The sequence below is a fragment of the Protobothrops mucrosquamatus genome, unplaced genomic scaffold (assembly GCF_001527695.2).
Source record: "Protobothrops mucrosquamatus isolate PMUCROS unplaced genomic scaffold, P.Mucros_1.0 scaffold4, whole genome shotgun sequence".
Taxonomy (NCBI): Eukaryota; Metazoa; Chordata; class Lepidosauria; order Squamata; family Viperidae; genus Protobothrops; species Protobothrops mucrosquamatus.
Genome location: NW_015386391.1, coordinates 332,240 through 356,549, shown reverse-complemented (window position 1 = coordinate 356,549; position 24,310 = coordinate 332,240). Strand labels below are relative to the sequence as shown.

Sequence of the window (24,310 nt, the reverse complement as noted above, 5' to 3'; positions counted from 1 at the left end):
AAGCCACAGCACTGGGCAACTCTGATATATCCTGCCAGTCACGTTGGGCTTCTTGCCTTCTTGTTAAATTCTGCAGATTAAAAACATAGACCTACCCTGTCTGCATCCTGGCTGGGGTCAATGGTAAAGATGATAAATCTTAGTTTCTTTCCCTCCTAACTGCATTTTGCCTGGCATTGCCCCACAGTAGCGACTCCTTCCTTACTTTCTCTTCCCCAGGCACTCAGGCCTTGACTTTTACAGGAGACCCCGAGCAAAGGCCCTTCTAGGCTTTGCTTGTGACTTGCTCAGAACCAATCCGATTAATCAGATGTCATCCTGACCTGACCCAGGACATTTTATCATCTACCAGGAAGAAAGTCTGGCTCCAGGGCTAGAGAAGGATCCTTTTCCTTCTCCAGAAACGATGATAAAAATGTTTGCAGCTGAAAGGAATGTTAGAGGGTGAAATGCTGTTTTGGAATAATGCTGCAAATGTTGCTGAATTGCTAGGCTGACAGGCACCTAGGAACCTTCAATATGTTTTGAAACCCTAAAAGTATTTTTGTATCCTAATCAGTAAGGCTGGGTTAAAGACCTAAAACAACAATAATATTGTTGCGTTTTAAAAATGCAAGATTTGCAAAGTTCCTCGCCTGGCACTTCTGACCACGAAGCAAGGCGGAAAGCCAGCGTTCAACAGCGCCGCCCCACACGGAGTGCGAAAGAGCCTCGCGCGGACCACGGACCGCCCTCCTCCTCCTCCCGGTTGGCTCCCGCGCGCGACTCCTGCGGGGGACGCGGGCCGTCGGGAATCCCCGCGTGGGCGCCGGCGGCAGCTTGCCGGCTTTCCACGGGCAGCCGCAGCTCGAACGGGCGGAGCGCACAGGCAGGCTCCTGGTCTGGGCAGCGCTGCCCTCGCCGGAAGAGAACCGCTGCTGGGCGACGCGAGCGCCTCCCCCGCAGCTGAGCCGGGCTGCCTCCGCTGACCGGTCCGGGCTCCGAGACCCCCGAGCTCCGCGCTGTCATTGTCGGGACTCCCAGCCCTTTAAGGCCAGGGCCGTTCCGCCCCCTCTCCGCCAATCCCTCTCTCCTGTTCTCTGGGGACCCCGCCCTTTGGGGGGCGGAGCTAGCCTCCTCCCCTTCCCCATTGGCTACGTAGGTCCGTTTTTTAAAAATCCTTGGGCCCCGCCCTTAGCAACTGCATTCTCTCCTGCTCCGGGATTGGCTGCCGCGGGACCAATGACGTCCGCTCTTTACAAATGTAGCAATTTTCAAATTCCCATTTTCTGCAGCGAAGAAGAAGAAAGCGGCGGCGGCGGCGGCGGCGGCGGCGGCGAGTTTTCGCAGCGGCTTCAGCTCCAGGTGAATTTTGCTGGGGGGGACCAGAAGGGCCGCTTTCAGCCGGCGAGAGCCCTTCGTCTTCGCCTCCCTGAGCACCGCCACGCGGTTGGGCCTCGGGTGGTCAGGCCGGGTCCTGGATCTCCTCCCTTGGCCCACCGAGAGGAGGCGTCCGGACGTCATCTGCTCCTCCGCGGGGGTCCCAGCTCCCCCTGAAGTAGCTGTAGGGAGGCCCGTCGGGAGAAGCGAGGGCGAAATTCCTTGCCAGAGCTGCCCCGCGGGGAGAAGCAGCGCTTCCTGTCCCAGCCTGTTTCTCCCTCCCTCCTGCAGCCCTGCGCCGGGAGGCCCTCAGCTGAAACGATGCCCCCTGCGCGCAGCTCCAAGGGCTTGGGTAGCAAGCAGGCCCGTCTCGGCCGAGGACCAGGGGTGGAAAATGTGCAAGCGGACAAGGTGAGCAGAGTCCACCCCAGACAACAGGCGCACCAACCGCATACGTGTGTGTGTGTATGTGTGCGCGTGTTGGGTCAGAAATTCCAGCCCTGCAAAAGCAATTCAGTCACTCCGTGGAGGGCGCCTCTTTAGAGGAAATCTGCCTTTGGCCTCAGGTGGCCTCGTGCTCTGAAGAGGCCAGGTGGCTCTGCTTTCCAGACGCCCCAGTATGACCAGAGGAGAGCCAGACACTGCATGGAGTGACCTCCCTCTTTGATTCTAGGAGGAGATTTCTCAGGCAAAACGATCCCCCTCGTCACCCCAGGGGGCACCCAAGAAGCGATCAGCCTTTGGCGATATCACCAACGTAAGAATGGGTTCTTGTGTGTTGACCGCAGGCTGCTGGCCATGCGGTTGTCCCTTGCCAGCTGTGAAGGCAGCTGCTCCTGCTGCCTTTGATCGCTCAGCAGTTCTGGGACGTGAATTCCAAGCAAGCACCCGCTTGGTCTGGGGGAGTGCTCAGCAGCTTCTCTGGGTCTCCCCTTACAGGCTCACAAGGCCCAGGGCTTTGCGGGGAGGAAGGAGCCCGAGAAGATGATTCCCAAAAAGGCCTCCAAGGGATCCGCTGCGCTGAATGTGGCCAAGAAGAATGAGATCAACCTGAAGAAGTGAGGGCTGTGGTGCTGCCTCCCCTGCCCATGTGACTTTCCTGAGTGGGCCAGTGTCCCCATGGCATCTTTCGGTTTCTGGTGGCTTCAAGGTGCATTTGTGCAAGGAGGGCAACATCAGTGCCCTCTTTAAACAAGAGCCGTGCTGGCACAGCTGCCATTCCGTTCTCAGCCTGAACGCAACCCCAAAGTTCTCACCTTGAACTTTGGCAGAGCTCAATTTGGCTGTGCCAGGGTGTCGTTAATTGAAGCGGGGAGGCCGGGGATCCTCAGGAGCCCTACCAATCTGGAGATTGTCTCCAGCCTGCCCCAATTTCTAACCCCAGCTGGCCTCTTACAGGTCCCTGGACAAAGCACCCTCTGAGGAAAGTCCGGCTAAGCTGAGCCATGTGGTCAATGGTGGCCTCGGAGAGAAGCAGGTTGACCCACTGGTAGTGGTGGTGGCACCAGCAGGCCTGGTAGGAAAGAAGTGCATTTGTGTTTCCCTCTGGCAGGGCCTGCCTCTGGGGCACATGGCTCCCTTGTGGGCCAGCAGTCCTGGCACCTTGGACACGGGGCTCAGGGCATCATTTCTGGGAGGCCCTGGGGCTACATTGACAGCCTGAGACTCGGTCTTTGCCTTGTGGCTGACCCTGCAAATGGGGGGGGGGAGTGGGCGCTTGTGGAAAGCAGGTATTACAGGCTGCATGCCAAGGGCTCCCCCCCCACTTTAGGGCCCAGGTGGCTCCTGCCCTCCGTCCCCCCCAACCCCTAAGCAGGGCAATGTTTTAAAAAGTCTCTCTTGTCCAGGTGGCTCCAGTTGAGGATATTGACAAGGGGCAGCTGGACGACCCCTATGCCAATGCCGAGTATGCCAAGGACATCTTCGAGTACATGCAGGAGCGAGAGGTGCCTGCCGATGCCCAGGGGAGGGTTGCCCTTCCTCCGCCACTCCAGATTCAGGATTCAGTTCCACTGGGCCGTCCGGAGAAGAGGGCGGAGCAGGGAGTGTTGACATGAAAGCCCACTGTGGCCTCTCACCCTCTGAGCAGAGGCACTCCTGGGGCTGCTTCCAGGGGGATTTCCCTCCCTGAGAGGGGAGCCTCCCTCAGCAACACTGTCCTTTTTCAGAAGAGCTTCCTGCTCCCGGATTACATGAAGAGCCAGCCTGACATCACCATGGACATGCGGGCCATCCTGGTGGACTGGATGGTGGAGGTGCAGGTGAGGGTGGGCGAGAGCCTTGGTGGGAGGGAGGTCCTATAGGAGGAGGGCTGGGTGGGGGTGGGTTTGTGTGGTTGTGACTCGGCGGGAGTCCCTTCCAGCCTCCTTGAGCTGCTTCTGTGGTGATCGAGGGTCTCCTGCTGTGTCCTGAAAGGGGGTTCTGGGCCTTGAGAGGGAGGAGACGTTTGGCCATCAAAGTTGCCTTCCAGCCGGCAGGCTGGACTCAACACCCCTTTGCACCTGCAGGAGAACTTTGAGCTCACCCACGAGACCCTCTATTTGGCGGTCAAGCTGATGGACCACTACCTGGTTAAGGTGGGGGCCATGAGGGACAAGCTGCAGTTGATTGGCTCCACCGCCATCCTCATTGCCTCCAAGTTTGAGGTGAGCCCCCATAGCAGTGGGTCAGGAGAGGCATTGTCCTCGCTTGGTGACCTTGAGTGGCGGAGAGGTGTTTGCTTCCATGTTACTTGAGAAGCCCAGCGTGGAGAGGACACCTTTCCAAGCTTCTGGAGCAGATTATCCAAGGGGGTCTGGAGCCCCCTGAGTCTGCTCCAGTCACCCCAGACCTGCCTGTCTGAACTGGGTACCTGCTTCGGTGCTACCACATCCTAGATATTTACTTTGGGCCTTTGTTCTTTGCTGCAACCGTTACTTTTCAATGCCTCTTAAAATGATGGAGGGAATGCTCTGAAGGTGGATATGGGGTGTGTGTGTTTCGGTATGTTTAATGGCGTTTTCTGGACATTAGTTTAGTGGGTCCTGACTACAGAGCATTTGAAAGCCACCGCCTAGTGCGTTGTCCTCCTGGGCGCAACCTCCAGGCACTCCTGACCCCAAATTCCCCCCCCCCAAAAAAAAATCAGCCAGGAAGGAATTAAATGGGCTGGGCCAGTGCCAGGGGTTTCCTCCCAGGGAAGGTGGCAAACCCTTTTGAAAAGACCAAACAACCCCCTTCCCGGGCAGCTCCCGATCTTCTGCTAGAGCTTCCTCTCTGCAGGAGCGCTGCCCCCCCTGCGTGGATGACTTCCTGTACATCTGCGATGATGCCTACCAGCGGGAGGAGCTGCTGGCCATGGAGATGAGCATTCTGCAGACCCTCCACTTTGACGTCAACATCCCCATTGCCTATCGCTTCCTGCGGCGTTTTGCCAAGGTCAGATGGGGATGATGGGCCTGGGAGGCCGAAGCAGAAAAAGGGATCTGCTTGTGGGCATCAGAAGCTGCCCTTTGCTTAGCTGGCTAAGAGAGAGCCCCGCACCTGCTGGGCAGAGAGAAATGGGCAGAGGGGCACCAGGTGCTTCTTGGGGGGCCCCTCCGTGCCTTGCTCACAGACCTGTTCCCTCCAGTGTGCCCGGGCTACAATGGAGACCCTGACCTTGGCCCGTTTCCTCTGTGAGCTGACCCTGCAGGACTACACCTTTGTGCAGGAGGGGGCTTCCCGCCTGGCTGCCAGCTGCCTCCTGCTGGCTCTCAAGATGAAGAACCTCAGTGGATGGGTGAGGATCGCCCTCCCCCCACTTGGAGCCATGGGTGTCATGTCACCAAAGGAGAGATGTGTGCAGGGAGGAGGAAACAGGCAGAGCCATGCCCAGCAGAAGGGAAGGGAGCTGCTTTCGCTTTGTGGCTCTGATGGTGGCAGAGAGGGCAGGTGACTCCTGGGGGAGGCGGAGGAAGCAGAAAGAAATAAGGATTAGGGCCCAAACTGGGCAAGTGAGAAAGGGGAGCCGTGTCTGGGGATGGTTCCCCTCCTGTGCCTGCCAGACGCCCCTCGCCCCAGTGCAACTCTTCCCTTATGTCTTGGCAGAGCCCAACGTTGGAGTATTACAGTGGCTACCAAGTGCCGGACCTTCTCCCTCTGGTCAGGAGGCTCAACTACCTGCTGATTTGCGGCCAGGATGACCGGCTCAGGGCCGTGCGCAACAAATACTCCCATCGGTGAGTGCTTCCTCTGGGCCCTCCCTCTTCTGATAGTGGGGCAGGGGAAGAGAGGTTCTGCCCCCCAGTTCAGAAAGGCTGGATTTGGGGGAAGGTGTCAGCATCTGATAAGCAATCTATCCGCCCAACCCCGAGCTGCAGTTGGGTCTTCCTGGGAAGGTGGAGCTGGTCTTCCGCCTCAACCTGTCTTTTACAACTGGGTGAAGCCAACAAGGCTGAATGGGGAGGGGGAGCACTTGGCCTCTCCTTTTCTCCTGGGGGCGTTGACCTCCTGCCCTCCACTCTCGTCTGCTGATGCCCTCCGGCCTCTGCTTACAGGGTCTTCTTCGAGGTGGCCAAGACGGAGCCAGTGAGCATGCAGGCGCTGGAGGGCGCTTTGTGGAGCTAGCCCCGGGGCCAGGATTTGCCCTGCCTGGACGCTGCAGCCAACCTACCCTGTAAATAGATGTTCAGCCTTTGAAGCCTGTAAATAATTGTTTTTTAATGATGAAGGAAAAAAAGGAAAACTGTTGTGGGGAGAGAATTGTGTGAAGAAAATAACAAGCTTTCAATAAAAGAATGTGAGCGCAAACCGTCTGCCTTCAATGGGCACCCCAAGAGCCCCTTCCTTTGCTGGGCAAGGCCTGCGTGTCACTGGCCTGGCTCGGGCGGAGGGTCTCGGCCTGAGGCCGCAAGTAGACGCCAGCCCCAGAGCACTGCCCAGGGGGGCATTCCCTACCTCCGTGTTCACACACATAGGCACACCCAGGGAATGTGGAAGAGAAGACAACATTATTCCAAGATCAAATCCAAGTTGAGATTTATTTTGTCACCATGATGCCTGACATTTGGGACCACAGTCCAGGGTCTTTCCCCCAATTTAAAGACCAGCATTTCACATTGACTTATTTTTCCAACTTCCATCCTGCATACTCAGGCAAACTGACTGCCCACTCGACTGCCTCAGAGTGGCTCCAGTCTCTCCCTCCCTGTCAGGCTATCGGGAAGAGCAGCCAAAATGCACGGAGGGGGTTAAATGGACATCTGAAAGCAGCCCCCCCCCTTTGCTAGGCTGCACTGGGTAACTCCCAGATGATGCAGTAGCCAAAGGATGTGCAGCTGGAGAGGGACTCCAAGCTGGAGGGGGGCACAGTTGGAGGGGGGGCGCAGTTGTCCCATTGCCCCATCTTTATTGGGGCGGAGATTCTACCAGGTGGCGACTTAAGGCTTTCTTCTTCTCCTGACTTCCTTTGTGGGCAGCTGCCCATCATTCTGGGCCTCTAGGCAACTGCAGGCAAATCCCCCATGGTGGCATCTCTTCCCATCTGCTTGGCAAATCGCAAACCTGCTGCTTTCCTTGGGCGTTCCTCCTTTCCGTGCCTGTGAGCTGAAGAGACCAGCTGCTTTGCACCGAGAACCAAGCTGGTTGGTTCATTTGCAGCAGAAAGGGGTATGCCAACGTCTTCACTCCTTGCACACTTTCAGTACAAATCGCTGTTGCATATGGAGACACAATCACAACCAGCTCCCAGCAGAGGGGCCCTGCCCAGCTGTGCACACATACCTAACATGGGGAAAACCTGGCCCCACTGGCTGCTGGTCCACTTGGCACGGCAGAAGCGATCTCTCCCTGCAGCTGCCCTCCGGGGCCAACAGTGGGTCTGCCAACACTGAGCTGGAAACCAGGCTGGGAGGTCCAAGGTATGCTGGCTGCTGTCTCAGCCAAGACAGCCACATGCCCAAGTGCCAGTGGGGTCCTCCAGTGGAGACAAGGCAGCCCTCCCAGCAGCTCTGTCTAAGGAGCTGGTCAAACACTGGGCCAATCAGCTGGCGCATGGCTTCTCTGACGCAGCCCAGCCAAGCCCCTCCACACTGGAGCGGTCCAAAGTGGCTGAGAGGCTCTTCCAGAAAGCTCCAGGCCCTACAGACAGATTCCAAAGTGCATTTGCGCAACATAGGTGAAAAATAAATTATGGTATATATTACTCTTTAAATAAATATCTTTCCAAGGTATGTACATTTTTAACGCTTTCCAACACTCTAGATCAATGTGCCAAAGATGTAGAGGGAGAACAAGAGTTGGAGAGAGGGGTGCAAGAGCAGGCTAAGCTGGCCCCACGGGGCCCAGTCTGCTGTGCGTGTGGGAGGCGCAGCACCGACTGCAGCCTTCAAAAGGCTTCCTGCTTTCCCAGGGTTCCCTATCAGTAACGTGAGGGGTGTCTCATTTGAGTATCTGCCTCACAAGGAATGCTTTAGAAGCTGAAAGTTTAGTGACTTTGGATCAGGAAAGAAAACTGGATCTGGAATTATCCGCCTGCTGAACTGCAGCATGGATGCCACCAGGGAGGCTTCAGGGACCAGTGAGAAAAAGTTTTATTTAAAACAACTGCAAGGAGCTCCGTGGCCATCCAAAAAAGGAGGGCAGACACCAGAGGGGGCCACTGCCAGAAGCGTGGGGGAAAGGACCAGTTGGGCAGGGGGTCAGCAGCAAAGGCAGAGGCCTTTTGCTCTTGCTCAAGGGCACCGTTGCTACCGTGGACAAACTGGAAAAGCAGAACTGCTTGGGCGACTATTGCTAGTTAAGAAGGCTTCCCTTGCCCAACTCTGAAACTGGCATGTCAAGAAGAGGGTGTTGGAGGCACCCCAGATAGCACTCCAGCCAGTTGCCATCAGCCTCCCCGGCCCTGGCACAAAACCAAGTGCGGCACATCCACTGGGTGTGACGTGATGAAAGAGAATCGCTTAAGACCCCCCACCCTTGGGTTCCGGGGAACAATGGCATGCGTGGAAAGAAGCACAGTTCAAGCTTAGGAAGGTGACCACAGTAGCTGCCATGTGGGGGGCCTGGGAGACGTGGAGGCCAGGAAGGGCGAGCACAGCCAGGCCACCATCTTTGGCAAATGTGGAAATGTAAACTCCAGTGGTCCGCACAAGAAGACCTCAGCCCGGTGCTGGCGAGGCCTGGCAACTCTGGTGGACACAGTGAAGATGGATGATGGCCACCTAGCCATCTCCCTCAGAGGACCTTCTCTACTGCTGCCCGGCAGGGTCCTTAATTCCCTGGAGGATCCTCTTCACATGGCCCACTTTTGATATCCCAAGTTCCTGCAGGGGGGGGGAGAGAAGAGAAGAGCGCCACTCAGGGAAGCACCGAACCGCCTCCCCATTCAGTGGGCCCTTCCCCTCCCAGCTCTTCAATGATCCTTTTGCACCACTAGATGCTCCATGCAAGGCAGGGGGTCAACTGCAGAGCCCCACCTGGTTTGTTCTGTAGCCATCCTTATGCCAAGCTCCCACAGGGCCCCTCCCATTCAAGGAATGGCTGGGGTATAAGAAGCCTGCCCCTTCTCCCACCCAGAGGGCTGATCTGCAGCCCCTCCTTGTGCCTTTGTGGAGGGGCAGGCAGCAAGTGGGGGCAGCTTGGCCCTGCGACAGGCAAGCAGGAGCAGTGGCACCCCCTCTCCTCCTCTCCCCCCCCCCGCAGGCAAGACTGCATGGCGTACCTTCAGGTCTCTCCTCTCCAACAGGATCAGCTCAGAGCCCTGGATGTCATGGCGCATGAAAAGCTCTTTGTATTCCCCTAAATCAAGCACTTCCAGCCAGGCGGCCACCTCCGCTGGACCCCAACTGTCCACTGGCAAAAAGGAAAATTACAGGATGGTTGGTTGGGGAAGGAAGGAAGGAAGGAAGGAAGGAAGGAAGGAAGGAAGGAAGGAAGGAAGGAAGGGGGTGAAGGCAGAGGCAGGCACATAGCAGCATAGTCAGAAGAAAGCTCAGGCAGGGGGACGCAAGGGAAGAACAGCAGGAAGCTGGGGAGGGGGAAGCAGACTTGAGTGTGAGAAAAGGACAGCCAGGTGAGGCTCTGTTCACCCAACATGCTGAACCCACTTGCCACTAGCCAGCCTCCCTTGAAGCCGTGTGCAGTACAGGCTCAGCCCCCCCAGGATTCGTCGATAGGTCTGGTGCTTGGGCAAATGTAGGAAAGCTGGTTCACAGCCTCCTGTGTGAATGTGCCCTGGCAGAGGGATCAAAGGGGCTGCTCCCCCATGGGGGAGTGGGCTTCCTCGGCTTCCTTGGGGAAGCGTCACCCCTTCCCCAAAGCAGACAGATGCTCCCCAAATCTAGTCTCAGGTTCTTCCTCTGCACGGGGAGGCAGTTCTTGTAGCCTGATGTGACACCTACCCTGGGCAGGAACTCCAGCACTTCTGGCCTTGGGCATCTGCACCCCTCTAGATGGGCTCTGCCTTGCTCTGGGGAAGCAGCACCCAGGCCACCAACTGCTTCCCACCCCACCCCCACCCCAGTTATGGGGATGCTGCACCATCATGTGGAGTGAGCTACCTGGCCCTCCCCAGTGCTCCTTTATCCAGATGCTGAGGTGTCACATCCTGCCCTTCTGGGTTCTGGGAAGGTCACCAGGTTACCTGGGGTGGCCCCGCCAGATCTCTGCTTCTGGAGCTTCTCCTTCTCCTTCTTGGGCTTTGCAAGATTGATCCGTAGCTTCAGGCTGCCCTTGTTGCTGCTCCCAGGAGCCTCCTGGCCCACTACCTGCGAGGAGGAGAAACTGCTGCTAGCAGAGCTGGGACCCTCCATTTTCTGCCTCCCTTCCCAGGACTTTGCCAGGGCATGGCAGCCGACAGAAGGGAGGCGGTGGCAATGGCCAATATGATTCGGCTGCCTTCCCTGCTGGCTGGCTTGGACACCCAGCACCTCTGTCGCCCAGCCTTCCCACTCTGGAGCCTCCAACAGGCCGGCCAAAAGCTGGCCTGCCTGGGGACTCCGGAGGCCTCCTTCCAAGGCAGCCATCTGTTTCTGCCTGGAAAAGCAGCCACAGGCTTTCTGAGAAGCCATCCCCACCTGCACATGTGCCCACCTCCTCAACTAAGCTCAAGACGGGGGCCATCCAGTGGAGGTCAGAGAACTTCTGCAGCTCCTGGCTGACGGTGTCCAGGGCCTGGTGGAGGACATCCTCTTGCTGGGGCGAATCCAGCTGCTGTGAGAAAGGCTACTGAGAAGGGCTGCCTTTGCCCCAAGAGAGGGCAAGGGATGTGTGGGGCACACGGGCATGTCCAGTGGCCTCTGCTCTGCACTCACCTGCTTTCCTTCCAGGAAAGCCTGGGTTTCAGCGTACAAGGCCTTCACACTGACAGACACCTCCATAGCTGTGCTCCGGCTAACCAGCTGCAGCCCCCGGCAGGAAAGAAAGGAGTCAGCAGGGGCTGACAGGGAAAGGCATGCCACCAGCAGCCAGGGCTGAAGGGAGAGACACCCAGGGAGCATCCCCAGCCCTGCAAGTGGGTCCTTCCCACTTGGGACAGCTCCCGACACTCACCTCTGGAGCCCCACTGCTGCTCTTGCAGGCCAGGACCTCGCTCAGGGCCAGTGAGCTGCTATTCACGGCATGTGCCAACTCCTGCTCCATGCCTTTACGGGACTTGGCGGCCTCTCGGATTCTGCAAGGGAGAGGGAAATGGCCTCTCAGCCACAGAGGTGGCAAAGCCAATGGCAAGGTATCACCCCCCCCCCCCATACTTTGTAAACTTGTGCAGCTGGATTGTCTCTACTGATTGCAAGAGAAAGCAAATTCTGGGAGTTGGAAGTCCACACATCATGCATTTATCAAGAACGAAAACACGAGTGTAGAACAAAGTGGCTTAATGTGAACGTCCTTCTGCCAGGAGCTATGCAGGACTCCCTCCTCCTGCTCCCCCAATTCTTCTAAGACCTCATGAAGGAGGCTAGGCTGAAAGAGCACTGGGCCCACAGAGGCTCCCCAAGGCCTCCCAGTCACCCCTGGTGGGGAACAGAGACAGCATCAGTCATGAAGGCATCTCCCACAAGCACAGGCCACACGTTTCTGCCCTGCTGGGAAGCAGCTTCCCATGACCAGCGAAGGCTTCCAGGGCAGACTTTGCAGGGTCTGGCGTGTTTGGCACCTGCTAATGAGCGTTTCGGTGGCTCGGACCAGCTGCTGCATCTGGGCTGCCTCCTCCTCCATCAGGTACTCCATGGACTGCTGGGAGCTGAGCCGTGGCCGGGATGGGGCTCGGTAGACCTCCCCCTTTTGCTTGTCTTCCCACGATTTCAGGGTGCTCTCAAAGGCCTGAAGGGACACAAGTTGGCCATGGCTGACAAGAGCAAGGCTGGGGCCCTGAGTGCAGAAGCCTGTCTCACACTGGCCAGGATGCTGGCAGTTCTAAACTTGGCCAATGAGCTAAGATGCTCAGAGGCCACAGGACTTGCTCTCCCTTTTAGCCAACACCTCAAAACTTTTAGCTGCTGCCAGATTCCCATGGGACCACCCCCAACTTGCAATGGGTTACTCACCCTGTCCCTCGTTAGCATCTGGGCACGGTTCTTGTGCTGGATCTTGATCACGCCAGGAGGCTGAATCCAGGCCTCTCCGTCCACTTGCACTGGGACCCCTTCATCTCCCCGAATCGTGATTTTCACCATCCGGCACTGGGGAGGAAAGGAGGCAACGGGAGACACTTGACCTCCTCGTGGAAGAGCCACGGGCGGCTCAGGCAATGGGTCCTGCACAGGCCCTGCCTTACCTGGGCAATGCGGTGGTGCTGCAGATTGATGACCCGAGAGACCGCCATCTGGATGCTCCCAAAAACAGCCACCACTTCAAGCTTCTTGTCGTCGAAGGAGGGAGCTCCAAAATTCTGGCAGGGAGAAGGCCAAGCTTCATTGAGCCAAACCCTGGGATGCTCCCCTCAGTGCGGTTCTACCCACGTTAAAATGCAGACTACCTGAGTCTATGCAGTTCTCAGCCAAGTAAGTCAAGAAGTTTGTTGTGCTTCTTAACAATAGTGGCAGTGAAGCCAGTCTCCCCCGGCCCTCCACAAACACCAGGAAAAGCATCAGGAACCCGTTCATGGCATCTGTGACCAAGAGGCAGGTGCTCAGTGCCAGAAACTCACACTGTCTTCCTTGGTGCCGCCCCAGAAGTTGATGCCTCCTGCGTAGCTGGGAATGTTAAGCACGGCAATGCCCTGCAGGCTGGGCAAGGAAATGGGAACCCCGTCGCACTGGAAGAGAGTGGAGAGAAGCGCTGAGCATCTGCTTCTGAGGGCACATGGAGGCCTGAGTGCCTGGAGAGAGCTCCAAGCAGCCCCCTTCTCTTGGCAGGAGGCGCCTATCAGCAGGCGCAGACTCTGGTGCTTGGACAGCCATCCTCCTTCAGGCAGGAAGGGCAGCCACCTTTGCAGTACCTCAAGTTGGACCCGTTGCTCCAGGTTCTTGTAGGTCCGCTGCAGCAGCTCCTTCGTTCCCAGGACCCCGTACCACATCATATTTTTGGTGCGGCTGCTGCAAAGGCAACCAAACAGTGGGTGTCTTTCTGTTTTCTTCCAGCATGACAGGGCAGCCTGCCCACCGCCGTGATTCCCAGACTCTTAAAGCCTCTTGCAGCGTGGGTGCCCTGCCCAAAAGAGTGTCCCCCTGCTTGGCTTTCCTCGGGCCTGCTAGGTTTAATCTGCTCCTAGCCAACTCCTCCCCCTCCTCCCCCTGAACCCCAGCAGAGAATTAAATGGGTTTTTCCCTCCAGAGTCAAGCAGTTAGCCAGTCAGCTATCAAAAGCAGTTACAGTCTCTCTGGACACACGTGCACACAGACCGGGCAGGAGAAAGAGTTTTGAAGCTGGACAAGGAGGGTTCCATTTCGGGGGACTCTGGACTTCTGCCTTCGGCAGCATTCAGACTTACCTGCACTTCTTTGGGTGCTCATCCCTCTTGTTGTTGAATTCCAGCGAGATCTTTGCATCCAGGCCAATGCCAAAATAGTTATTCATGACGCACTTTTCAGAAAATTGTCTGGAACCAGCAGATGGAGGGAAAGGAAATAGTTCAGCAACAAGCACTGAAGCAGAACCAGGAATACAGCATCAGAATACAAATAGTGGGTCTGTTTTCTCAGTTTCTGAGCACAGCAGGGAGATGGGCAAGAGCATTTGGACAGCAGTGCAAGAGGCACCGAAATGCAGAAGGATTGAGGGGGGGGGGCTAGATGGCTGTAAGATCAGACCCCTGATTGATGCGACTGTGCCTTCTTCCAGTCTCCCAAAGCAGGCTAAAATTAAATGAAGCCCTGGCTGATTTCCAGAGACCTGTTTATCTGTCTCCTTGAAGGATGTTAATAGACTGAGGTGGGCCAAGCTTTTCAAGGTCACTGGAAGTGGAGGAGAGTGTCCAAGCCTTTTCTGGTGGGAGGGAATTTGCTGAAGCAGGTCTGGCCAGCAAGGAGATGGACAGCCTTCTTCTTGGGGCTGTTCTGCCTCCTGTGTGAACCAGATGAAACCAGGGAGTTTCCAATGCAAATATCCCCAGCACATGGCAAAAGTGAACATACCAACTGTGAGAACATGCAAAGCCCACTCTGGCAGTGCCTTGTTGAGGCCAATCTGACAAAAAAGTGTGAGCTTTGGGAAATTCAGCCTTCTTCTGGATGCACAACAGGATACCCCCTTGGGTGCCTGAAGCAGGCGATAAAGCCAGGATCCTCCGGCTGTGCCGCTCTTCTCTACCAGAGCTTATTCAGGCCCATGGGACTGTTTTATTCTGCTGCTCTATAAGATGGACATGGGGCATCAGTTTAAAATGTGTTTGCTGGACTGACTATTTGCCAGGCCCATTTGGCATTTTTAAATGCCACATGTAGGGAAGAGCAGAGAAACCTTTTCTCTCAATAGCCAGCAATTCTTGCAACACCGAATGGCTCTCCTGCTGTATGCAGGCTGGAGAAGTCTCTGACGCGGCCCTTGCTCCACTCATCCAGAGGCCACTCACACAGCATCGGGGTCCTCGGAGAAAGGGGTAGGGGTGAAACGCTCAGGTTGATCCAGGAAGAGGGAGGAAGTGGTAGAGATGACCGTATCGCGGCGGGACTCTGGAAGAGACCCAGCCAGAGAGTCTGAGCAGCTCAGGAGAGGTGGCTGGCCTCAGCCTAGCTCCCTGCCACTCCAAACCCACTCAGGATGGAGCATCTGAGCATTGCCTAACCTGAGCAGAGGCAATGGACACTCTCCCTCCCTCCCTCCAGGGTCTGGCCCTGCGCTCCCTCCCTCACAGCCTCAGCCAGCCATCCCAGAGACTTACTCGGTGCTTCCATCTCCTTATTGAAGTCCTCACCACTGTCCTTCTTACTGGCCCCCGAGAGGCTCCGGTAGGTCTGGGTCTGCTTGTTCTGCTCGTCCACCGCTGGCAGGAGGAAATACAAGCACAAGTCCAGCTTACTCTAAAGAGGGACTTGCTCTGCCCTACAGTGCCCTGGTCTCCACAATCAGCACATCAAAGGGGATTTTAAAAGGACTATTTGCTCCACAAGTAGCAAAACTATCTGTAATGAAAGGACGGAAAGTACTACAGTAGCAGCGGCAGCAGCTGGCACTAGAAGCAGCAGTCCCTCCGCCACAGCCAGCCACAGGGGCCTTGGGACCCAGCAGATGATGCCCACCGAGGTTCTGTTGGGGAGGCCATTCTTGATGTCCTGCCTGCCTACCCTTCACATCCAGCAGAATCATAGCCCTCTGGCACATCTGGGCTGTTGGCCCACCAGCGCCAGTCTTGGTACTAGTCCAGCCTTGCATCTCCATCTGTTTCCCTGCTGCCACAGAGGCAGGGCTGCAGCTCACCTTTCTCTGCTTGGTCGATGATCTGGCGCAGCGCCTTCTTGAGGCTGTTGGCCCTTAGCATGAGCTGCTCCTTGGACTTGAAGATGCGAGGAGGCCGAGGGCTGGGCTGGACAATGCTCTGCTCCTTGGCCTCAGGGGCTGCAGAGCTGCCTTCCGGTACCATGATGGCCTGTGACTCCTCGTTCAGTTCACGGACCAGCGAGTCCAGTTTCTCACTCAGCGTGGCACACTGGAAGTGGGCAGGGGGGGTCAGCTGTGCAGGCTATGCCTGCAGCTTCACTACCCCCCTGGCCTGGCCCAAGCGGGGAAGGTCGGGATATCGCCCCCCACAAGCACAAAAGAAGGGGTGCCCAGCAGACCTCTGGCTCTGTTCCCAGCATTTTCTCATCAACGCTCTTGTAATCCTCCCCCCCCCCAGCTCGCCAACACTGCTCTAGACGCTCTGAGCAGCCCCTTGCCTTGCCAGCCATGATGGCCGCTTCCTGCTTGTTGTCAGCTGCCTGTCCGTAAGCTTTTCCCACATCAGCTACAAAGTCATTCACAGTCCCGCACAGGAATCTGGGAGAAAGAGAAACCAAGGTTGCAACTCTCAAGCAACTCAGCCGGGCCCTTGAACAAGCAGCTGAGGGGAGCTTCTGCTTGGTGGAGGGCACCCTGCAGGGGGAACTCAGAACATTTAAACTTTATCTGTTATACTTTAAAATTCTTAATTGCAAAGTTAAACCGATGAGAGCTGCAGGATATATGGAGATAAAATCTACATATAACGTGGGACGCACTCTCAGTGGGTACATAGAAAGTGCGTATTAATGTACACTCACAGAAGCTCAGAGGTGTGGGAAAAATAGCAGAATTCTATTTAAATGTAGGGAAGAAAAGCAAATGGCTTCATTCTGCAATTCTCACCGCAGAGGAAAGTTCTTGACCACCTCAAGACAACAAGGCCAAATCTGCAATGGGGTTTGGGAGGGCTGGCAGGAATTGTGCAAAGGTTCTTACGACTTGCAAACTATTGTGGATTTGCCCCGCCCCAGACTGAAGAACGTCTCCCTTACTTTGCCGAGGAGATCACCACCGAGTGTTTGTCGGACTCCAAGATCTTCGCCAGGTGGAGGGCCACCGAGTCAGCGTAGTGAGAAATCTGAGCCTAAGGGAAGAGAGCCCACACCACTGTCCCCCAGGCCACTCCCTCAGAAGGGCCCAGGCAAGGACAAGGCACCCCCTCCTCCTGCCAACCTGGATGGTGGGATTCTCGCTCTCGTCTTCCTCGAGGACTGGGGGTGACTGCTTAGGGGCCTCGTAGGTCAGGACGCTCCACCTGCAAGGGAAGCGAAGGGGGTCTGCAGTGCTTCTCCCCCAGACACGTGGACACGGGAGGGTCCTCAGGGCTGAAATGGCAGAGCCTGTCCTACCCCCAAGACAGGAGCTAAATGTCCTTCTTGGCCTCTCCCTGCATCATTCAGCCCTGGGCCCTCCTTTTGGGGGAGGGTTGTGACTGAACCCCTCCTTACCGGTCCAACATTTTTGTGGTGGCGCGCTCCAACTTTTCCAGAACCTGCAGCAACTGTGTATCATCATCGCAGAGGCTGCCCCAGCCCAGCACCCGGGCCAAGTCATTCCCGGTGCCCAGGGGCAGGACACCAAGCTGGCACTGCAGAAACACAGGGGTGATGGGTGGGGTTGGCATGGCTGAAATGGCATGCAGCTTCATCCCAGGCCTTGGGGAAACTGGGCACTCTCAATTCTTCTTGAACTCCCCAAGGCCTGCCACTCCCCAGTTCTCCAGACATGCATCTCCACAAGGCAAAGGCAAAGGGGCTGGTGGCACCTTCAAGCCAATGCATCTTCTGCAGCAAACATTTTATGGACGCCAAAAAGGCAGGCTGGGGGTGGGCATCATTTTTCCCTCCTGCTTCTCTTGTGTCTCCTCCTCACAAGTATCAACAATTACACAAATTGTATGCAAAGCTGTCTTGAGCTCAAACCCTCCAAGACTACCAAAATTTCTTATTTGCTGCCTGTTTCTGCACACACAAATCTCAGTCACAAGTTTTCTCCTCCTGATTTGAATTCAGGCATTTGTGTGTGTGCACATGCACACAGCCACTCTAGATACCGAGAAAAAACCCCAAGAAGCCAAGTTTGCTGCCTAACTCTTGATCTGGCTGGGCTTTGGGGGGCCGGCCTTCACCTGCTTGTGCAGTCCCAATGAGTCAATTTCCGACAGGACCCAGCCAACACTGCCGTCTCCACCACACACCAAGATCCGAAAAGTGGAGAACTTCTGAAAGAGCCGCAGCCTGGCCGAAAGAAGAAGAAGAAGAAGAAGAAGAAGAAACAGAAGTTGGCAGTGGGCAGTGACGTACCAGCTATTCTTCCAGCAGGCAGGCAAAATGGGGCCTGCTGCAAGGAAAGGACGTGTGTTCCCCCCCCCAAGTCAAAATTGCTCAGAACTTGGTTGGAGAACCTCAACTCTTGGGCTCCCTCTGCCACCACCTGAGCAAGGATAGTGGGTGGCTGAGGAATCGGGACCCTTACCCGAGGTGTGGCCCACCGTTCATGAGATCAAACACTTGGGCTGGATTGAGGAACTGCTTGAACTTGCGCAGAAATTTCACCCCCTGGTTATCCCCACTCTTGGAGTTGACAAAAGCCAGAAGGGGGCTGGAGCAGCTGGAGGGGCAGGTGGCCTTCCAGAATCCTGGCACAGGGGAAGAAAAAGCTGTGCTTGCCGCAGCCTGGAACCCCGCTGCCCCCTCCCCCACCTCTCTTGGCGTTGCCAAGTATCCTAGCCAACCAGGACAGGCACAATTATTGCTCGCATAGATTGGGGATGCGTGAGAGCATCACCTGAGATTTAGGAAGGCACCCCAAACTGGGAAAAAAGCCCCCAATAGCTGGGCTACTCTTCTGAGTAACAGAAGCCTCTGCTTTAGCAGAGGGCAAGAGAACCACAAGGAAGGAAGGATGGCAAACGTTTGACAAGCCAGAAAGCAACAACAATCTACAATCTTTTACAAATTAGGGCATCCCCAGCAGAGGGTACTCTAAGACCCTCTGTAGATGAAATGGGCACACTGCTCTGATGCCATCCCTGCCCAGGGAAGGGACCAGCGCCTACAGCCCCCCTCAAGACCCAAAGGCCCCATGCGCATGACACGCTGCTGGGCCTCGGGTGGCTCTCTGGGGCCCGATTCCATTCTGAGGGGGCCAGGACTGCGACTGCCAGGATTCCCAACTGGATGAGGGGACCCCAGGCTGCTCCCAGCCGCCCCTCTTACCATCGGAGTCAATACTGTTGAGGGCAGTGGGGGGGATGATGGAGACCTTGTACTGGCCCAGGGGGCACTTCTTGCCCAGCTGGTCTCTGCAAGCGCTGTGAACCTGGAGGGGGGCAGAGGAACCCCTGAGCAAATTTCCCCCAGAAAAAGATGGGGAGCTGTGGACTTGGCCTTCAAGCCATGCAGGCTCCTGGCCCCCAAGTGCTGAACAGAAGAGCCCAAGGGCTCCTGCAGGCCTCTCCCAGGGACCCCTTCTGCAGAGCGAAGACTTCCAGGCAACCCTGGAATAGCCGGCCTGCTCTCTTCTTCTCCAGCCCTGCTGATCAGTCAAAATGGGCTGGGTCCCCTCTGGAAGCCCAAGCAACCCCCATTTCTCTCTTTAGCAAAGAGCTCAGCGTCCTTCTGTCCCCCCCCCTGCCCCCACCCATGTAAGTGGAATCCCATTCTTATATCTGGGGGAATCAGGCTCTGTCGCCCCCTTCTGCTCTTCCTCTTGACCAGCACCTATGGGAGGCAGAGGTTGGGTCAGAAAAGGCCAGGAGTTTAGGGAAGGGGGGGGCGGTGCTTACAACAGCCTTGCACCAGAGACAGCGCCAGTCCTGCAGCCTTCGGACACTGCCAGACGTCTTGTCACACACAGCACAGCGGGCACCCACCGGAAGGTTCCCCTCCAGCCACTGGTGGGGCATGGCCACCTGCAACAAGAAGGGGCAGGCTTCTGTCTGCACATCCCACTCCCTCCCTTGTGGGAGGTAAGTGGGGGGGCTGGCAGGCAAATCTGCTGCCCAAGAAAGCTCCAGACTGACCCCGTCTTCGTCCTCAATGATGTCATTGCCAATGGAGGCCAGTGTGGTCCACTTGCAGCTGTTGGTAGCTCTCACTGCGCAGCGTTTGTGGGCCTTGAACTTGCACACTGCGAGAGAAGACAAGAGTCGCCCTGAGGGAAGAGGAGCTGCTACTGGAGAAGGAAAGGCAGGGCCGCCCCTGCCCTTGTGGCCGGCCTCCTCATGACTGTCCCCCTCTGCCGGGGAGAAGGACCTACCTTCACAGGAGAGGCCGTGGGACGTGACGCCTGGCAGGGCCTCCCGGCAGACGTTGCAAAAGGTGGGTCGGGCGTGGGAGCAGGCGTACCAGTTGTGCATGCCGGAGAAGTGCTCCATGTTGAATTGGGATGCCTGGAGCAGAGCACGGCAATTGGTGGCAGCAGCCACAGAAAGTGCATCCCCACTCTCTGCCTGGGCTACTTCCAGGACCCTGATCTGCCCCCGACTTATTGGGAGCTTAAATCCGAGATATCCCACACAGGCCCTCCCCACAGGGTCCCCCTCACACAACCACCTCATTGATTTCCCATTTCTGGACAGACTTCAGGGCCCCGATCCAGTCCTCCATTTCCTTCCGGTTCTCTGCACAAAGAATGAGTTTTCGGAATGGGGTGATCACCTACGGGAAGGGAGGCAGAAAAGTCCTACAGTTGACATTCATCAGAAGCCATCTCGGCTGGGGCTGCTTTGCCTGGGCAGCCAGCCCAGCTCGGCTTGCTCTCCGGTTTCCAGGCAGAGAGGAGGTTGTTCTCACTGCCTGTTTCTGTGTCACTTGTAACACAGGATGCCTGCTGACGCTTTCAACATGGGTTCTATCTCTGATTCTTTCCAACAGCCACCTACCTACCCAGCCTTCAGGAAAAGAAGACAGATGCGGGAATATAGGACAGAGCGAGCTAGTATGATCTGTAGGGCCTGAAACAGGGAAAGTGCTCTAGGGATCCCAGCCGAGTCAGAGGATGATGGGTTGGGGAAGGAGGGAGAAGAGACTTGTGGGTGTGCCAAATGGAAGCCCAGTGTCAGGTTTCTGAGCCCATCTAGTCTACTGGGAAGGCTGCCAGCTGGTGTGGTAGACTTACCGTAAAGCTATTGTTGATGTTCTTGGTGCTGGTTTCTGCCACGCTGGCATCTGACAGGTCCACTTCATCAAAGATCAGTGACTAGAAGAGCAAGGAGGAAAAGGAGCCTGAACTCCAGACAATCCCTCACCCTGCTCAAGCAGCTTCCCTTTCACTTCACAAAGAACATCTTGGCTCAGAATCAGATCAAGAAAATGGGTAGAGCTCCCTTATAGCCCTTTGGTAACTGCAGGATTTTCAAGAGAGTCCTGTGGCTGTTTAGAGCAGATTTCAAGTCTGTTTCCTAAAGAGATCTGTGCTGCCCATTCCACATGGCCATTTCAGTGCTCCCCCCCAGCCTTGTTCTTGTTGCACAGATCTGGGTATCTCTGCACAGAGCAAGGCAGGGAGCACGTTGGCTCTTGGGGAGAGGTCAAAATATGGGCTCTCTGGAATGCCCAGGGCTCCTGGGCGGAAGCTGGCAGTCCTTCCATACTTTGCCATCCTCACCTTGGAATCTTTGGCATAGTAGAGGGTCCGGCCACGCAGCTTGAAGAACCTTCTCTTCCACCGCTGGAAAGAGCTTGTCTGCTTCAGCAGGAGCCCCTCCTTCACACTCTTCTGCAAAGAGATTGAAAATATGGCTCCTTTGCATCAGAGCCTCTCTGGGAGACTTAGACATGGCCTCCTCCTGCCAGGATTGCAGCAGCCACGATGAGTGAGTGAGTGCCATTCCGGGTCCCCACAGCTTCCCACAGTGGCACCCACGGCATCTGGGCTTCTTCAGAGCAGGCACCCTGAACCACTCCTATTACCTGTTGCCTTTGTAATGTCTATATGGGCAGGGCAGGGCAGAGGTTGGGAGGCTGTCCTCCTGCCAAGTGCAGCCTAGGGAGGAAGGCTGGGCACCTCTCCTCTGTAGCCTCTGGCCTCACCTTGCCCCTGCCCCAAGGCAACCCCCCTCCTGCCCTCTGGCAAGGCCAGGTCTCCCCTGCAGCCCTTGCTGGGTGGACTCCTTCCTACCTCTCCCTTGCCACCGCTGCAAAGGAGGGCAGGGCACCTCGGGATCAGCCGCTCCAAGGCAAGGAGGACAAAGGTAAGTTTTTATTGGAGAGCTCAATGCCGAGGGATCAAAAAGCTCCACCACAGGAACCGGAAAAACCTGATCCTCCCTTGGGGAAGGAAGCTGAGCACCTTCTGCCCGGGGAGAGCCCAGGCGGGCTACTGAGCACTTTTGACCCATGACGCAAAAACCTCAACCCGGAGAGGGCTGCACCATGCTCTTCCGGTCTTGGCAAGTACAGCTTCAACTTCAGTCATCTGCCTTTGGGCCACCCTGGCTGAGAGGCGCAATCCAGGGCAGCCAGAGAATGCCCGCTGAGGAAGGCTGAAACACTCATTCTGCTACTTGGTAGCTCAAGAGCATTCTTGTGTTTCCTCTGTCCCCAAATGGCTCAGCACCACCGTGGGTGGGAGAACCCATCATGGATTTCTTTTTCTTCTTCCAACAAAAGCATCCCCCCCGAGTTGTGTCCTCTCTTGCCCAACAGTTCCCCTGGGGTTCCCAGGAGAGCAGATCAATCTGTCCACATTCAACCGCATCTTTCAAGAATCTGCCCCCCCCAAACCAGGAACCAAAGCATACGCTCAGCTGATTTGGTTCTGCTTGCAAAAGTGGCTCCCAGTTTGCCACACAAGAGCTTTTCCTGCTGGCTGTCATTATGACTGACAGGTAAGCAAGAGGCAGAACAAAACCTGATCTAAGCTGCTCCTCCCCCAGTGAAGGGGGATGTTGATCAACTAACAGCCAGCCACAAATATACTTCTGACCGTGGTTTGTTCTGGAAAAAGACACAGCTGAACCGGGGGCTCTGGGGCCCAGGCACTGCCTGAGCTAACCTGACAGGACAAGGGGCTCCACTCAGCCGGCTGCTGCATTCAGGACTCCAGAGACCCTGTGGGGCCAACTGATCTCTGCACCCCACCTGGCAAGGCCTCTTCTGAACAAGGAGTCTTGAGCATTATTCTTCATCCCCTAAGGGCAAACTTGGGGCTGCTCCTTCTTGCACCGGGGTGCACCTGTGAAGGACCAGGCCAGAAAAAGGAGGATTAAGTCTAACAGGACCTTTGGGCAAAGAACCTGTTCTTTCCACAGCAAGTCCCGCTCGTTGGGGAGCCTGGATGGCCAGAAACGCAGACAGCATTGACAGTCTACAGGGGGCCTACCACGGCTGCCGTTACTTTGTCATGCGCCAGAGTCTGGGCTGGGGGCCGCCGGCCAGCTGTAGCAGCACAAAGAAAAGGGTGAGGAACCCCGGCTGGATTGGCAAGGATGGCCCAGCCCAACCCAGCAAGAGAGCCAGCAACTGTGCACACCCAAGTCCCCCGTGGGCCCCCATGCCTTCAACCTGGTGAAGGAAGGACATCGGGGAGTGCGCCTCTCCCTCACGCACCAGACTGGACTCCAAGGAGTTCCTATCTGCTTCCATCCTTCTGCTGGAAAGCAGAGAAGCCCCCCCCCAAAGCCAGCACTCTCCACTAAGTGCCCTGGAGACGCTGACCAGGCACAGGAGCCCACAGCCCATTCTTTTGGCAGCTGACAGCCCTGTGGCAGCTTGTCTGCCATCAGCAAGCAGACAGTGGCCGCACGAGGCTGCTATTGGCACCTGCGCCAACTTCTAACCCGGGACCCTGGCCCAGGCAGCCCGTGGGCACGTCTGACAAAGAACAAGCCAAATAAATGCAGCAGCAGAACTGCTGGCCAGTGCAAGGTTTTTTTGGGCTCTTTTGCTTTGTTCCTGAAGCTTCTTCTCCAAAGCTCTGTGCAACAGAGGCAGAAAGGTTTCTCAACATCTTTGGAAGAGTGTTTGTACGATACTTTTAGAAACATTTCTATGCCCTCTTTCAAAATGGGCACTCCAGAAGGGCATACAACATGCTAAATCATCAAACTTCAGAACAATCATACACACCACAAAACCTGATCGAGAGAATAAAACCAAGAAAGCAACAGCCAGGGAGCTTAACTCGTTTCTAAGCAGCATCCATACCTGAGTCACCAACAGGAGAGTTGGGCAGCTACTGTATATCAAGGCTTTTCAACCAGTGGTACGGGTACCACCTGTGGTACATTGGCACCTGGTAGGTGGTACGTGACCATCCTAGAAAAGTGGTAGCGGGGGAGGGGAATGAGCTGAACCGGTGGCAGCACCGCACAAGCCCGAGCGAGAGACGGCTGGAGCTGCAGGGCTGTCAGGGCTCAGCGGAAGCGCCAGGATCAGCGCCAGGCTCCAGCTGAAGCTCGGCAGTGATCCTGGTGCTTCTGCTGAGCCCAGAAGAAGCGCCGATCAGCTGGAATGTTGCAGCATCTCCAGGGTCTTGTGATTTACATTCAGATGCTTGGGAACTGATTCATATTTATGACGGTCACAGTGTCCCAGGGTCATGTGAAGTGATCAAAACCTGCTGCAACCATGCAGCAGACAGGGGGAATAAAAACCAAACACCCCCCCACCCCACCTCTGCTGCCAATCCTCAACAGAAATGCTCACAACAATGAAAACCTTGGACAGGAGGAAGAGCACCGCCGGGCGGGCAGGCAGGTGTCTTGCTCGGCTGTGGCTTGGGGGGCACTTTTTTCAGTGCCATTGTAACTTCAAACAGTCACTAAGCGAACTGTTCTAAGTCGAGGACTACCTGTACTTCATCACTTTTTTCCTTGTTTTGTTTTTGTTTTTGGTCATTTTTTGCTAGGCGACTGGTGGTACTTGGATATTGCCATATCCTAAAAATGGTACAATGGGTGAAAAGGTTGAAAAGCCCTGCTGTATATAAATTTGTTAAATAAATAAATAAATAAATATATATATATATATATATATATATATATATATATATATATATATATATATATATATATATATATATATATATATATATATATATATATATATATATATATATATATATATAT

General features: G+C 55.8%; 2 protein-coding genes across 2 annotated transcripts in view; one reads left to right on the top strand and one right to left on the bottom strand.

Annotated features, from left to right (window-relative positions):
* The first annotated feature begins 1,670 nt into the window (after positions 1-1,670).
* On the top strand, positions 1,671-6,026 carry CCNB3 (cyclin B3). The gene is made up of 11 exons (XM_015832487.1): positions 1,671-1,770; positions 2,033-2,116; positions 2,299-2,417; positions 2,758-2,875; positions 3,207-3,305; positions 3,528-3,620; positions 3,867-4,004; positions 4,621-4,776; positions 4,970-5,119; positions 5,428-5,558; positions 5,877-6,026. Exons 1-11 carry the CDS (start codon positions 1,681-1,683, stop codon positions 5,944-5,946), a joined length of 1,248 nt encoding a protein of 415 aa, XP_015687973.1. The 5' UTR covers positions 1,671-1,680; the 3' UTR covers positions 5,947-6,026.
* Positions 6,027-8,567: 2,541 nt separating this feature from the next.
* The window catches only part of LOC107303203 (diacylglycerol kinase delta), a 25,198-nt gene continuing 9,455 nt past the window's right edge, over positions 8,568-24,310 (bottom strand). The window contains exons 2-29 of the mRNA XM_029282937.1: positions 20,848-20,958; positions 20,359-20,439; positions 19,794-19,898; positions 19,498-19,630; positions 19,262-19,368; positions 19,025-19,150; positions 18,456-18,558; positions 17,713-17,875; positions 17,366-17,474; positions 16,686-16,825; positions 16,411-16,492; positions 16,230-16,321; positions 15,633-15,732; positions 15,175-15,403; positions 14,639-14,740; positions 14,330-14,429; positions 13,250-13,357; positions 12,758-12,854; positions 12,467-12,574; positions 12,095-12,208; positions 11,865-11,999; positions 11,474-11,640; positions 10,870-10,990; positions 10,632-10,718; positions 10,411-10,530; positions 9,962-10,085; positions 9,041-9,171; positions 8,568-8,642 (exon numbers count right to left, since the gene is read on the bottom strand). Of these exons, the coding sequence (XP_029138770.1) occupies positions 8,568-8,642; positions 9,041-9,171; positions 9,962-10,085; positions 10,411-10,530; positions 10,632-10,718; positions 10,870-10,990; positions 11,474-11,640; positions 11,865-11,999; positions 12,095-12,208; positions 12,467-12,574; positions 12,758-12,854; positions 13,250-13,357; positions 14,330-14,429; positions 14,639-14,740; positions 15,175-15,403; positions 15,633-15,732; positions 16,230-16,321; positions 16,411-16,492; positions 16,686-16,825; positions 17,366-17,474; positions 17,713-17,875; positions 18,456-18,558; positions 19,025-19,150; positions 19,262-19,368; positions 19,498-19,630; positions 19,794-19,898; positions 20,359-20,439; positions 20,848-20,958 (3,270 nt within the window). The remainder of the gene's footprint in view (positions 8,643-9,040; positions 9,172-9,961; positions 10,086-10,410; positions 10,531-10,631; positions 10,719-10,869; positions 10,991-11,473; positions 11,641-11,864; positions 12,000-12,094; positions 12,209-12,466; positions 12,575-12,757; positions 12,855-13,249; positions 13,358-14,329; positions 14,430-14,638; positions 14,741-15,174; positions 15,404-15,632; positions 15,733-16,229; positions 16,322-16,410; positions 16,493-16,685; positions 16,826-17,365; positions 17,475-17,712; positions 17,876-18,455; positions 18,559-19,024; positions 19,151-19,261; positions 19,369-19,497; positions 19,631-19,793; positions 19,899-20,358; positions 20,440-20,847; positions 20,959-24,310) is intronic.